Here is a 14228-nt window from a genome sequence, read left to right as displayed (position 1 = left end):
TGAGTGTGTATCAGTTGCATATCCTGTGTCTTTTCTTGCTCAAATGTGTTTGTGGTTTCGAGCTCTACATGCTGAGTGCATGATTATTATCTGGTGTGTGTGTGTGTGTGAGAGAGAGAGAGAGAGAGAGAGAGAGAGAGAGAGAGAGGTTTTCCTGTATGCTTGCAGCTTTATATCAACAGAAAATTACCAAATTTACCATCAAAGAAATTTTTGCAGCTATTCTGAAGTGATCTTTTATTTCATGAATTTGAATGCATTTTAATTTTCTTCACTACTTCTCTGCCTCATAATGTTTTACTGCTGTTACACCACACCCACGCAGTCCTGCTGTTTAATGATTGTCACACCTTTCATTCCCTCTTAATATATTATGCTCTTGTCATAGTTTCCAGTGTAATGTGTGAACAGTTGTTTTAAACATTGATCCAAAAGTTGAGCGTTTATTGCACATCGATGACTCTAAAATTTATTTACTTCTCAAATTGTTTTGTTTAAACATTTTGTAGAAGCCTAAAACTTATCATTATTTCACAAGACAACAGGAGTTATTGGAACGGCTCTGAAAATTAGTGTGTTTTGGAAGGACTTAAATGTCCCTACAGAACATTCACTAATTATACAATAATACTACAGCATAAAAATGTTGCAGTACATCAAGTGTGGACCACATCGGGAAATTTTCATGTAAATGAAAGGATGATTCTCACAACACTTACCTCCTTTTGCCAGTAGGTAGCACAGTGACTGTAACTCTAGAGTTAAGAGTCTAAGTCCCTCCCCTTCCATGGGAATTTACTTCAGAAAAAATGTGTATGTCAATGGAGACACAGCAAACTTTTTTTAAATGTGGGAGTCTTACCAAAATGTTAGAAGTGGGGCAGATTGGACAACTTCCTGTTTAATAATGAATAATGAGTCATCATGGCGATGCAAAAGAGCCATAATTTATCATCTCCTTCTTCACATGACTTTTATCTTGCGACCTATTTAGGCGGTCCGAACCCCTTGATTGGGAACCACAGACCTATGGGATTCATTGATAACACATCAGCCAGGAACAAACCAGCCTAAAACTGTATTCATTGTTAATATATGCGAGCACCATCCTAGCACCTTGCCACACATTGCATAAAATTATCACCTTGACGGGGAATACTGATGTACAAGCACTATATTTTCTATACATATCAGTCTCTATTGTCAGGGATTTATTCTGTTTATTCTACTTCTATGTCTAATTATTGTACTTTGCTACTTACTTTATTATTAATGTCACTAATCCTGCTGTTCTGCCAATACTCTGTCATTCTTTCCTACAGCTGTAACTACAGGTAGATGTTAGCGTTCAGTTCCTCAGTAGACATATTGATTCCTTATTGGCATTGATTTATTGGTAACACAGCGTGCACCTTTTTATTTAATACTGTTTCATTTTGCAGTGGAATAAATTTAAGTTAGAAACATCTATCAAAAGGCATCCAGAACAAACTAAAAGAAAACGTCACATTTTCAGCTTTTTACTTGTATTGACTTATTATCTCCACTAGATGGTGCTGTAGCTTCATGTCCACAGAGCCGGTCAGCTGAAGTTTGGGATCAGTTGTAACAGTAGTCAAACTAAAGTGTTACCTTTTTAGTGAATCACCAACCCCCTAATCCTCCTTTCAAAACTCACTGGCTTTAATAAAAAGAAAAAAATACATGCCAATGCCAATCTATAAACGTGATCAGATCAATATATTAGAAGTGAGTTGTAATTGTTTTAAAGTTCTAGGTGATATAAGTCATGATGGTGATGACACAGACCACAGAGAAAACACATATAACAAGTCCAAGAAAATTATCCTCACCCTGCTTTAAGATTACTGTCCAGATTTAAGGTTTTATGCATTAATAGCACTTTCCTAAATCTGTGATGTCCAAGCTCCAGAAGATGGTGCTACATGTCCATGTTTTCTACAATAGGTCAGCATGGTCATGTTAAGGTGAATTGTCGCACCACAACAAACTGAGGTTGATAGTGATAGTGAATTTAGATCTGTAATTGTCCCAAGAGTTTAATCTAACTTTATTCTATTTTTCCTCTCACTGAAATCACCATCCAGTGAACCCAAATGCATAAAGAGAAGACAAATTAATTCAGCGTGCAGACACAAGGTGTACGATCAATAGAAATATTTTCATTGATGTTCAGTGATATAAGTTTATTGCATGAATGCATTTTTTTCAAATTGGTTTCTTCTTCAATCCTGATTTTTTTTTTTTGTTGTTGTTGAATGATCATTTAAAATTCCTTTTGAAAAAGAATGAAAATGCACCAAACCGTGCAGAACGGTCACATCTCACCCAAGCTTTTAAAAATTAAATCATTAAAGTGAGGGGGAGAAGTTGTCAGATTTCACTTTAAATCAATGAATTCTGAACAACTTTATAAATCCCTTTACCTCCAACCATACAACATGACCAAACTAGCCTCTTTCACAAGGTTGATGCATTGCTGCTATAACAAGAACAGATCTGCCTGTATAGATAAAAAGATTGAATCCATGTTAAAGCTTACTACTACTGCAAGTACAAACATTCAAACTGAGGTTTTAAAACTTTTTGATGCTGGTATGATGTTTTATTTTATAGTTTTCTGACTCTGTACATTACCACATTATTCTTTGCCTGCAGCTTTTAGCTTTTTTGATCCTGCTTTCTTACAGTAAACAAGTCTGAAATGGTAAAGAGATTTCAAGTCTGGTTTATCATCTGAAATGCATCATGGTTGGTTTGAAATAAAAGACTGTTAGTCCATTAAGATCCAGTGCCTTGACCTGGTTAATGACTGATGGAGGAGTAGGCAGTAAGATAAGACTGTGTCCGGTGTGTGTCTGTGTGCGTCTGTTTGAACAGATGTTGTGTGAGGAACAGAAGCCACCGTGTTGAGACTACATACAGTAGTATGTGTCACACGTTGGTTTGATTCCTCTGTGCCCCACACGCATTTTAAAAATAGGATCCTCACATAATGTATCCCACCAGCTGACCCACCATGATGTAACTTTTGACCCGGAGGTTATAAACCCAAACATCTCACCTCCTCCTCCCCTCTCTGTCTGAACGGTGAACTTTGCCCTGCCGTGGTGGGTCTGTGTAAATACACAGCGTGGGCCCGGTCACAGGACTGGAACTGGCAACAGGCATGTGTCAACCTTGTTAAAGAAAGCGGCATGCAGGGGAAATTAACATTTTTGGAGATATGGATGTTGGAATATTGTTTCAAACCATTTAAAACAGCTACGTTTTTAAAAGGCAATTCATTCTAATATGTAGTTCTCACAGGAATTTATTTCAGTGTTACTGGGTCACTTGTATGATCATATTGTTTGTATAATTACAAAAACATCTATAGCGTTGTTAGAATGTGTAAACTGTGTATTTTAGTCCCCACCTCTGTCATCTCTTCTTCTCTGGTGCCTGCTATTATTTCCATCTCCTCCCTTTCTACTCTTGGTAGAGGTGGATTTCATTTCTAGCATTTAACTTTAAAATTCATGCTATTGTTTCTGATGGTTTGTTATATATATTGTATTTGTTGGCACTGATGATGCATACGCAGTCATGTAACTACTTAATTTGTGTGGGACAGTTGTTTTTACAGTGAGGTTCTGCTTTATTACATTTCACTTTGAGACAGTCCTGGTGTCACAGTGTCTTCATTACGAACCCACACAATGCAGCTGCCAGTTACATGAAGTGGTCATGCATTGTCAGTAGTTAAAAATTGAAAACCAGAATTTGAGTTTGCGGCTTTTACAATAACCACCTGCATCTATCCAACGGACAGGCTTCTTCCTCTATGATTAAAAAAAAAGTAGCTTACTGGAAACTGTAAAGCAGGTTTAATTGCATAAATTCAAAGTGTTTAAAAAAGGAGAAGAAGAAGTTGGCTGCTAGCAAGTGAACATGGATGTAAACAATGCTGGATTTAAATGCTTTTATGTTGTTGATCTTTTATGAGAAAGGAAATTCGTTCAACACATTTGTTAGAACCTCAAGGATACACAGAGAAAGACTGAATGTAAACGAACTGAACTGAACTTTTGTTTGTTCACAAGGAAACTCCACAGGGCACCAAAACAGGCTTTTCTTCCTGTTGTCCCTAAACACACCACATTAACACTCCACCTCACCATGCTCTAAACTTAAAATATCCAGTATCAAAATTTAGCAACATCTATGTAGGCATACATTATGAAATATGGAGGAAGCTGTGTTTATCAAAGTGACCCTGCTGGAAAATCAGCATAGACCAGCATAACGCCTACGCTGGACATAAAGATTTTGGGAAATACTCTTATTCACTTTCTCGCTGAGAGTTAAATAAGAAGACTGAAGCCACTCTAGTGTCTGCTTGTTAAATTAATGTAACAGGAGCCAGCAGTCAGTTAGCTAAGCATTAAGACTAGAAACAGGGGCAAACAGTTAACCTGGCTCGGTACAAAGGTTAACAGTACCAGAACGTCTAAAGCTCACAAAGGAACACGTTATATTTCGTATGTTTGGGCCATGCAAAAAGGGTAAAATCTACAATTTGGGAAGTTGTGTGACTATTTCATAGAGGGGACCAGTTTCCAGGCAGACAGTGGAGACTTTAGGAAGATCTAGTTAGTCTTTATGCTAAGCTAAGCTAACTGGCTGGCTCCAGTTACATATTTACCATACAGACATGTGAGGTTAAGTGTATTTTCCCAAAAAATGTTGTACCATTTGGCACTTTGGAGGTCATGATTGATTTTTTTTTTCAAATTCCAAGATTCAAATTCATAACAGCGTTCAGATAAACCACTAAGAGATTTATAGACAAGCAGGAGTAATTGAATCTGTATGAGCGAGGAATCAATCACATCAGAGGAGCTCCACACTTACTGGACAATATCTGACATGTAACGAAGACTAATCTCTGCACCATAAACTTTGTGACAGACTGATTTGGGGTTATTTCTCTCTCTACCTGGGACTTCCCTGCTTTCCTGCACTCCTCCTTCAGAACCGTCACCTAACTTCCGGCCACTCTCTCTCTCTCTCTCTCTCTCTCTCTCTCTCAGCCTCTCTATCAATCTCGCCCTCATTCAATGCACACATTAGAGCGGTTCAGTGTCAGTGTGTGTAAACGCTCCCGTCGGCATTTGGACTGCGTTTTACTGGATTAGCCACCTCGGCGTGCATCCGTTTTGCTTTGCGGCTCCGCCCGGTGTCCGGTGCGGACTGACTGCTCAGATCTGAGAGTTTTATTGGATTGACCGACAGCGGCGGGGGAGGACTGGCGTTACCCCCCAACACACAGGACAAAGAAAACGGGGGGAAATTAAGGACAAAAGATAAGAGTGGTTGAGGACAGGAATGAAAATGGATAACTGCCTCCTCACGCTCGTGTTTGGTGTTTTAATGCTCGGTAAGAAACGTTTCTTTGCTTGACTACAAGCAGCTAATTAACTGCCATACGTGTCGACATTCTCCAGCGAGTAACCAATGTTGAACTGCATTTAGAAATACGTCAATTAAATGTTCACTTGCTTGTCGGCGCACGTAAGTTACATGCGTTGTAAAATATCCAACATTTTCCATATCTTTCACACCTATTAGCCAGTTCGGCTTATAGCCAATCCATCATACAACACTTAATTTCAATTTATTTAAAACCCTTTTAAACTGGCTTACACTGCTGCTGCCATGCGCTGTATATTCTGATGGAAGAAGAAGTTCAGGAGTTCAACAAGCAAACATACTCAAAAAGTTCAAATGTAAGTGAAACATAAGCGTTGCTTTATGTGTTGGATTATGCCGAATTGAAGAGTGAATACAGGGTTTTTAAAATAATTTAATAACATATGTTGTCAGAGATGTCTGCATGTGACGACAAGCAATATTGCCATACGCCATAATATTAAACTGAATTTGGCATGATTCACCCTGGGAGGGTGAATTGCACCTATCGGTAAGGTTAAATTAACTGTGGTGAAGCTGCTGTACAATTGCGTTTAGCTAATGTAGTGAATTGAAGACATAAAACCCTCCTTTGTGTTATTTAACTTAAATGGAAAACAGTCTGTGTGAGTGACAGTTCTGTCATGGGGAGGAGAAAATACTATTTTAAGGGAGAAAGAGAACATACAGTAGTCAAAGTCTGATTATCAGTCAGCCTCATTGTCAAGAAGGCTGAACTTCCATTAAGACCAACTGGCCAACATGAGGTGACCAGCTTTGACAAGGTCCCATGAGTACTCTTGGAAGTCCAACTGGTCTGGTCATCACAATTAGCCTTGTATTTATACCAGAGTCAAACCCTGCTGATTAATTATCAGGCTGGTTTTCACCACAGGGACAATCCAGGACTTGTTCATTGGCCTACCTCGGGGCCAAACCAGGCTAAACAGGGTTTACCAATGCAGTTGCCATATGTTTGTGAGCATAACGGTGAACGTCATAGGAGCTGTCATGTGAGTGTGTCTGTGTATGTGAGATGGCTTAAATTATTGCTGTGTAAGATGATCAAATGTCGCCAGCTCTCCTGTGGTGTGTTTTCCTGTAGGTGTGTGTGTGTGTGTGTGAGTGTATCCTGACCATGATCCTGACGCTGCAGATGTTAAAGTGGTCCACAGTGTCCCAATGACGTCCTTAACTAACGTGGGGTCTGTCATGCTTCAGCTAAACTCAACGCTAATAACACAGACCGCGTTACACTCTTGACAGCATGCAATAACTCTGAAGATGTTGCTAACCTGCTCTGGGACCTAGTCCTTAAATAGATAGTTCAGGATTTTTGAAGTGGGGCTGTGTGAGGTACTTATCCATGGTCAGTGCATTACCTGCAGTAGATGGCAGTCAGCATATCCCCAGTTTGGAGAAGCAGAGAGTTGTACAGGTACCAAAGCTAAGCAATGTCCTGCTGTGGACACGGTCAGCAGCAACATGTGTTTCAGCCACTTAAAAGTAGGCCCAAAGGGAAAAAATCTGTGTACCCTATTATTTGAACATTTTCAGCGCTTTACCTTGCCATCAGACAGCCATTTCCTTTGGTACAACATTTTTCCTATACCTTCAGTATTTCTATGCATAAACACAACTTGCGCTCAGTATAAAGGAAAAGAGCATCTGCAAAATTCAAGCGCTGTTAAGCGCTGAAAATATTCCAAATATAGCGTATACTTGGACTGATACAAATTTGTTTTAGTTTTTTTGGTGGGCCTTTAGGGGGCTAAAATAGTTTTTGCTGTTGACTCTGTCCACAGCAGGACATTGTTTAGCTTCCGTACTTGTACAACTCTGCTTATTCAAAATGGGGACGCCATCTACTGCAGGTAATACACTGACTACGGATAAGTACCTCATACAGTCTCTCTTAAAAATCCAGAACTATCACTTTTGCAGTGTCTTGGGTTGCCAACATATCGTGGCCACAATGGCATGAAATTTGCTTTGCACATTCAAATTCCCAAGAGGATGAAGAGCCGCTTGGTCGGACCTTGACTTCCCCTTCAATGTGACCACCAGACTTTCAGTTTCATTTCTTGTAACAGCATTTGCATTTTAGTCTGACAATCGCGGCTGCCCTAATGTTTTTAGCGTAGTGTCGCACAGATGTGTCTGACATGTTTTTATGATTATATCTTAGCTTGTAAAATCTGTTTCATTTGACCATGTTGGAAGTAAGTGTTCTTACCCCTTTGATTGTTGTGTTTTATGTAGATCCAAAAAATCTAATCAGTTACCAGAAATAGCTGCTTGATGCGGGCAATGAGTTGATTTATTGTTGGTGAAAGGCTGAAAGGGCTCAACCATGAAACTGATCTACTGTAACACTGAAGAATTCATAGCACAAAACTTGTACTTTTCAGACTTTCAGTGTTCAAATGAGCGTATGTCTAGATCCATACCTAAACTGACTTATTGTGGTAATTCCCATCAAATCAAACTGACCTTGTTCCATCTATCAGTAAAGAAATGGCTTCGCACAGGTCCGCTCTTGTTTTAAATAGTAAAATCCCGTAAAATCTTAACATGTAATTTTTACACATTGGTTTTGTTCAGATTAAAAAACAAGCTATTACATGTTAATCTGTGAGTTTTAGAGGCACTGGCAGGCAAATTTTGTTACCTTTGGACAGAGCCAGGCTTGCTGCTTCCCTTTTGTTTCTTATCTTTATGCTATGCTAAGCTAACAGTCTCCTGGCTGTAGCTTCACATTTACCGCACAGACATGAGTTGTCAATCTTATCAGGAAAAGTAATTTGATCTTTAATCATCGTGTGACCCCTGAGTTTTATCTTGTGGTTACCCAACATCAGAGAAATTAGATTTCCAACCTGAGAAGTAGAGAGAAAACTGACTTGCGGTCTAGTTTTAACCAGTCCAAATCCACTTAACCTGACTCTGGACTGGTGCCTGGAGGGAGTCGGGGGAGTGAACCAATCCCTCTTCACCTCCGGTCGTCTCACGTCCCGTCTCTGCCTCGAGCTGGCACATGCCCGCCCAGGCCGTGGTGGCATAAAAATGTCACACTGTCCAACTTTTGATCAGATTCTTGCTTTGATTATTAAACTTTCTGGGTGTCTTCAGGCTCCGCTGGCTGTGCAGTATTCGTTCCAGGAGAGACAGACACAGTTAGGCTGGAAATTGAGTTTGAAAACTGTAAATCTCAGCACCTGGCCCAGCAGCTTTGAGTCTCTTATTTTAGTGATGAATGGCCCTATCACTCCTCACCAACATGCCGGTATATACTGTACATTATGGTCATTTTGTGACATGGCACAGCAGAAATCTTATTGCGCCTTTTAATGCGCAGGACAGGACTGTGTGTAAAGTGTAGAGAGGACGTAAAGGTTTTCCTTAAGCAGTTGGAATTAATCACATATAGTGACCATTTAACTTAATTTTTGAATTAAACCTTTTTCAACTTGATGTCTCAGTGGTACAGAAAAACCTGCAGACATGTCTGGGATGCTGAACCTCAGGCACTCTTCATGCTGGATTTTCTCGAGTTGGGTGAATCAGTTTGTCATATTAACTTGAGGAATGGCAACAACCCCCATGGTGCAGTTTGAAGTTTTATACTTGTGTGACATCGTATAGCTCCCAAGTGTTAAATGAGTCATTGTTTTTCACTGTAGCTGTCAGAAGTGTGAGGAATCCATCGGCCTCTGGTTTATCTGATACAAAGATAAAGTAAACCCTAGACCACATGTCCTCCTGACAGAAAACCCTAAACAGAAGCAGAAACATGCAGTAGGTTTGAAGTGCTGCTTATTTCATTGCTACTTACTAAAGCAGAAAAAAGCTCCCGCTCAGCAGGCTCACTCGCATAACACCAGGCCAACTGCCAAAAAGTATTGATGGACCATCCAAGCTCAGGACTTGTTTATGAAGCACTTTTTAAAAAACAAAACAAAGCTGATGCAGATTTTTGTTAAAATAAGACTATGGAAGAAGACATTTGTTTTTTTTACAAAAACACTTCTAAAATGTTTTAGTTTCTAGTGATGTATTAACTTTAAATTTTGGGGAGAAAAGAGCGCGCCAGTATCAGACTGGTACTCTGTATCGGCAGATACCCAGTGTTAGATGTTGTGTCAGGAGAGAAAAGATTAGATCAGTGCATCCCGAATACAGAGCTACAACAACAAAACTTATGATGTAGTAAATGATAGAAAAATGTCTTCAACACAAGCACCTGTACCAGAGCTTTACCTACATCAAATTGCATAACACTGGCAGAATTAAGAATGTGAACATTTGATGCCAGATTTTACTACTTGACACTTTTACTTGTACAGGTGGTAAAGATTTCTGTTACAAAAAGTACATAAAGTCAATACCTGAACACAACCTTGAGCGTATTATTATCCTCAAAGTGAATAATGTAGTGAGCAACCTGCCAAGAAACCGACTGTGTTCAACTGTAGTTTAGTAACGCAAACAATTCCAGCAGCATGTAGCATCTCCACTATACCTTTTAGCTTATCTGAGTGCAGACATCAGGGTAGGAGTTGGGAGTGTGTAGGCCTGCAGCCAGATTTCACCAGCATGGAAGCAACGGGTTACTGCGCCAACTAACTCTGCTGAGCTCAGTCAGTCTGCTCTGTCACTACACGCTTCACTCAGCTGGAATGTCAGAGTTTTACACTCAACTGAGGAACAATGTAAACCAGATGGTTAGATTTTGATAAAACCACAAACCTTGCAATCTCACTAAAGAGCACTAATTATATGGTGAACAATGGAAACAAAATCAGAGAGTTACTTTTATATATAAACCTCACGCTCTCTTGTTTTTTCTGCTAATCTTTGAAATCTGCCAGAGTGCTGACATACGTAACCAGTGGTGAGAGTCCGTGCCAAACAAAATGATGTGGGCACAAGTATTTGTGTGTAGAAATACATGCATACGGCGAATGCAATTCAGGTTTTAGCAGCATCATCATTGTCGTTACTGTTCAGGTCTACACAAGTTGCAACATGCTGTGTGTTGGTGCGTGTGTCTAAGTGAGATTGGTATCCATGTAAGTTTTGGCCAGAGTTGTCAACATCATCCCAGCCAGTGAGGCATTTAGCTTACAGATGTGTTAATGCTTTAATGCTGACAGTCCTTTTAGTCTGTTACTAGTCATCAGGCTTATGCTTGCTTGTAAAAGCAGAGCTTTATTTATATACCACATTTCATTCCAGGTGAAAGCACAATGTGCTGCACAGAGCGGGAGCTACCACGGAAGTTGCAGCCACGAAAAAAGATTGTACAGTAAACACATTAAAACAGACAGATAAGACAAAAGACTTGAACTATAATTTAGACCAACAGTTGACCGATACAAATAACAAATTTGAGTTTGTGTTAAAACCACTGAAGCGAGTAAGAATCAAATATTAGTTAAGACCAGCAAACCAGACTTCTGACAGGCGCAGCTAAAAAGGAAGGTTTTAAAAGTCAGGGAATAACCAGCCGGACTGGTCCAGATGACCTAAGGGGCTAGCTAGTTCATAGCTCACAAGCATGTCAGAGATATGCAATAGAGCATAATGCTTTCTTAAACAATATCTGAATACAACCTATTCATTCTATAAAAACGGAAGATTTAATTTTACAATTTTATAAAGATAGATATGTTAGACCCAACCTCAGTACACTTGTTTGTTTCTGTTATTCTTATGTTTTGTTTTTACAAAAATTCTCTCTTGTCCCTGAAGGTGGGTGCTTGGCCCGGGTGGTGACAGTGTCTCCTGGTCCTTTAATCCGGGTGGAGGGTCAGCCTGTCTCCATCACATGTGATGTCAAGGACTACTCGGGACCTCCTGAGCAGGTACATTTCTTTTATAACTCCATATCACATCTGGGTGCATGTTATCTTTCTGACAGACTGATCAGTTTTAAAGGATAAAACTGGTGATGTTCTGTATTTTTGCTATTGTCAACAACTCTGATGAAAAGACTAGAACCAACAATGTGTCTGTGGTCCAATGGATCCTACTGAAAATGTTTAGATCTTCAGATATGTAAATCTTTTAAAAATGGGACACAAATATATAGTTTTTAAAAAGGTTAAATTCCCAATGCAGCTGGGAAATATTTTTTAAGCAAGCATTAGCTAAACAGGAGTTGACTGTATGTTTGTCTGTATAGTACAAAATTCTCAGCCTTTTCTGCACTGTTGTCCCACTTTTAGATCCCAGAGTTCCCTGCAATTAGAGAGCTGTTTAATTGTCATGAGTACGGCATTTTTAGTATTCTCTTTTGAACGTGGAGGGAGCGGCAACTGGTTCTTGAAATATTCTTACCTCAAACCTGTTGTGTTAAACATACATCAAAAGGACTGTGATGTTGGTTGCTCATGGACAGCTGACCACTGTTTGATGTCTTTTTTTGACGGAGTTTAGCCTGAGGTTGGCTCCAGGGGAAAGCTTGTAGCGTTTTTATTAAATTCTTAGCTCATCCTCTTCAGAGCATTAAAGTCACACATTTACCTACTTTTCGACATGTGGATGATTGTAATGCCACTACAGGATTTTGAGTGGATGATGTCCAGGGAGGCGACCGGGGCGCAGAAAAAGATGATTTCCACCTTTGACACCGGGTACCCCGACCCGTTGTTTAGCAAGCGTGTCGCATCCGGCGACATCGCGGTAGAGCGGCTCCAGGACGACGAGGTGGAGCTGAAGATAGCGGAGGTGAAGTCGACTGATGCTGGGTTCTACTGGTGTCAAACGCCGAGTACAGACTCCTCCTTCAGTGGCAACTACGAGGCTCAGGTCAAACTCACAGGTGTGTGTGTATTGAGAATTTTGTCCTTTGACTAATATTATTATTTATTTATATAATTACATCTGTCATGTGACTTTAGATCATGATCTAAATCCTGCTCCAGGAGCAAAATCTATAAAGAAACTATAACAATTTAATAGCATGTGAAGCTAGCAGTCTTAACCATGTTTTTGTGTGTGGGTCTGTGTGACACTAGCTGGCAATGATGGTTCATTTAACAGCTATCCCCATAACTTACTAATGCTCTACTGACCATGTATATATCCTCCAGACACACACACACACACACACACACACACACACACACACACACACACACACACACACACACACACACACACACACACACACACACACACACATTCCCGCTGGTTTTAGACAATTACTGGCTTATAATTTGGCTTTCACACTGACACACAACTCACCTCAACACATTCAAACCCTCATGGTGGGGGAGCAGATGTCAGGTGGGAGTACTTGGCTTGAGTCAAATAAGGGCCAGGGGAGACTGAGAGAATATAAATACCGTCATGTGGCATATCATCAAAGCACCCCACAGGGACAAACGTTAAGTTACATGGCTTCCAGTGTTCAACAGTTTGAGTCGCAACATTGTCAACAGTTGGTAATAGTTGGTATAATTTTCCTGATCAAGATGAGGGAGAAGAGCCTTTAAGAGCGTTACAAACTATATTATTGTATTTAACATTCGTCATGATTATAACGAGGGAAGCACGGGTCAGATCTGCTGGATCGGTATCTGTGCCAGTAAAGATCTCATTAGGAAAGTCAGGCATCAACCAAACGTCCAGTCCATTTCTGATCTACTCGGTCCTTTTTACTGCAGTGAGCTATTGTTGATGTGTAAACGTATTGCTGATGCCACACCACTACTTTCTGCTTTTGTTCACAATAAATGCATTTAAATGACAAGACAGTGGAAAGCCTTTACTGTGAAACTGGTGAAGTTAAATGTCAATTAATCTGCAGATTGATATTTTATTCATCTGCTTAAACCATAAATTGTCAAAAAATAGCAACAGACCCTCAGAACTTCAGAGTAAAGATTTTGTCGGTGTTTCAGTTCTGTCTAAGTTTTATTGCCATTTGTGCAGGTGGATTAACTTGGGAATATTTCTAACATCACAATTGATCAAATCATCTATGAAATGAAGATATTAGACCTCACTGTCTACTTCAAGAACACCTTCACTTAAGTAGGAAAAACTCCTGTGGACATTACATCTGATAGCATATTCAGCACCATTATGGGAACAGCAGCTGAAGATCAGCACAGCAGGGAGGAAATCATCAGCATGAATGATGATGAGATTAACCAAAAACGCAACCTGCTTTACAAGAAAGTTAACTGCCTGGACTAGGCAGCCATTTACAAGTCAACAAGCAGGAAGCTGATCTACAGCCTGCATAACCCCATTACTGGTCAGATATGGATGGATACAGCACTTCCTCATACCAACTTGTCTGTTAAAAAATAACATACAGTATATGTGTGTCCTGCATCCCATGTTTGTTTAGCATTAAGCTACGCTAGCATTGTGGTCATGATAGGGGAATGACTATAGTTTTGCTTAAATATTAAAAAAAGAGATCTCCTGTATTGTGCTTTAAGTCAGTGTTGAGATATTTAATATTAAACTAGTACCACAATTGTTCCTCAACTTTTATTAAGTGCTTTAAGTTACCTAAATATAACGCTTCTTGGCAGACACGTTCGATATAAAAAAAACATAATCCGGGCAGTATATGCACTTGAAAATCAGTACTATACAAATGTCATTTTTAGGAGACCGGGTAATACAAATATACCAGAAAAGTATACATTTTTAACTTCCTGGCAAACAAATAAATCCCTTAAAGTACTCTCATTTAAAGTTTAAAACTAGCATTGGTACAATTTTTAAGC

At 39.6% G+C, this 14228-nt stretch overlaps 1 protein-coding gene across 1 annotated transcript in view; it reads left to right on the top strand.

Annotated features, from left to right (window-relative positions):
- Nucleotides 1–5106: 5106 nt before the first annotated feature.
- The window catches only part of si:ch211-132g1.7 (prostaglandin F2 receptor negative regulator), a 70362-nt gene continuing 61240 nt past the window's right edge, over nt 5107–14228 (top strand). The window contains exons 1-3 of the mRNA XM_038719567.1: nt 5107–5443; nt 11230–11342; nt 12043–12301. Of these exons, the coding sequence (XP_038575495.1) occupies nt 5392–5443; nt 11230–11342; nt 12043–12301 (424 nt within the window). The 5' untranslated portion in view covers nt 5107–5391. The remainder of the gene's footprint in view (nt 5444–11229; nt 11343–12042; nt 12302–14228) is intronic.

The sequence above is a fragment of the Micropterus salmoides genome, unplaced genomic scaffold (assembly GCF_014851395.1).
Source record: "Micropterus salmoides isolate LMB-PRFRI ecotype aquatic unplaced genomic scaffold, ASM1485139v1 Ms_hic_scaffold_1, whole genome shotgun sequence".
Taxonomy (NCBI): domain Eukaryota; kingdom Metazoa; phylum Chordata; class Actinopteri; order Centrarchiformes; family Centrarchidae; genus Micropterus; species Micropterus salmoides.
This window is presented reverse-complemented; position numbering and strand designations above follow the sequence as displayed.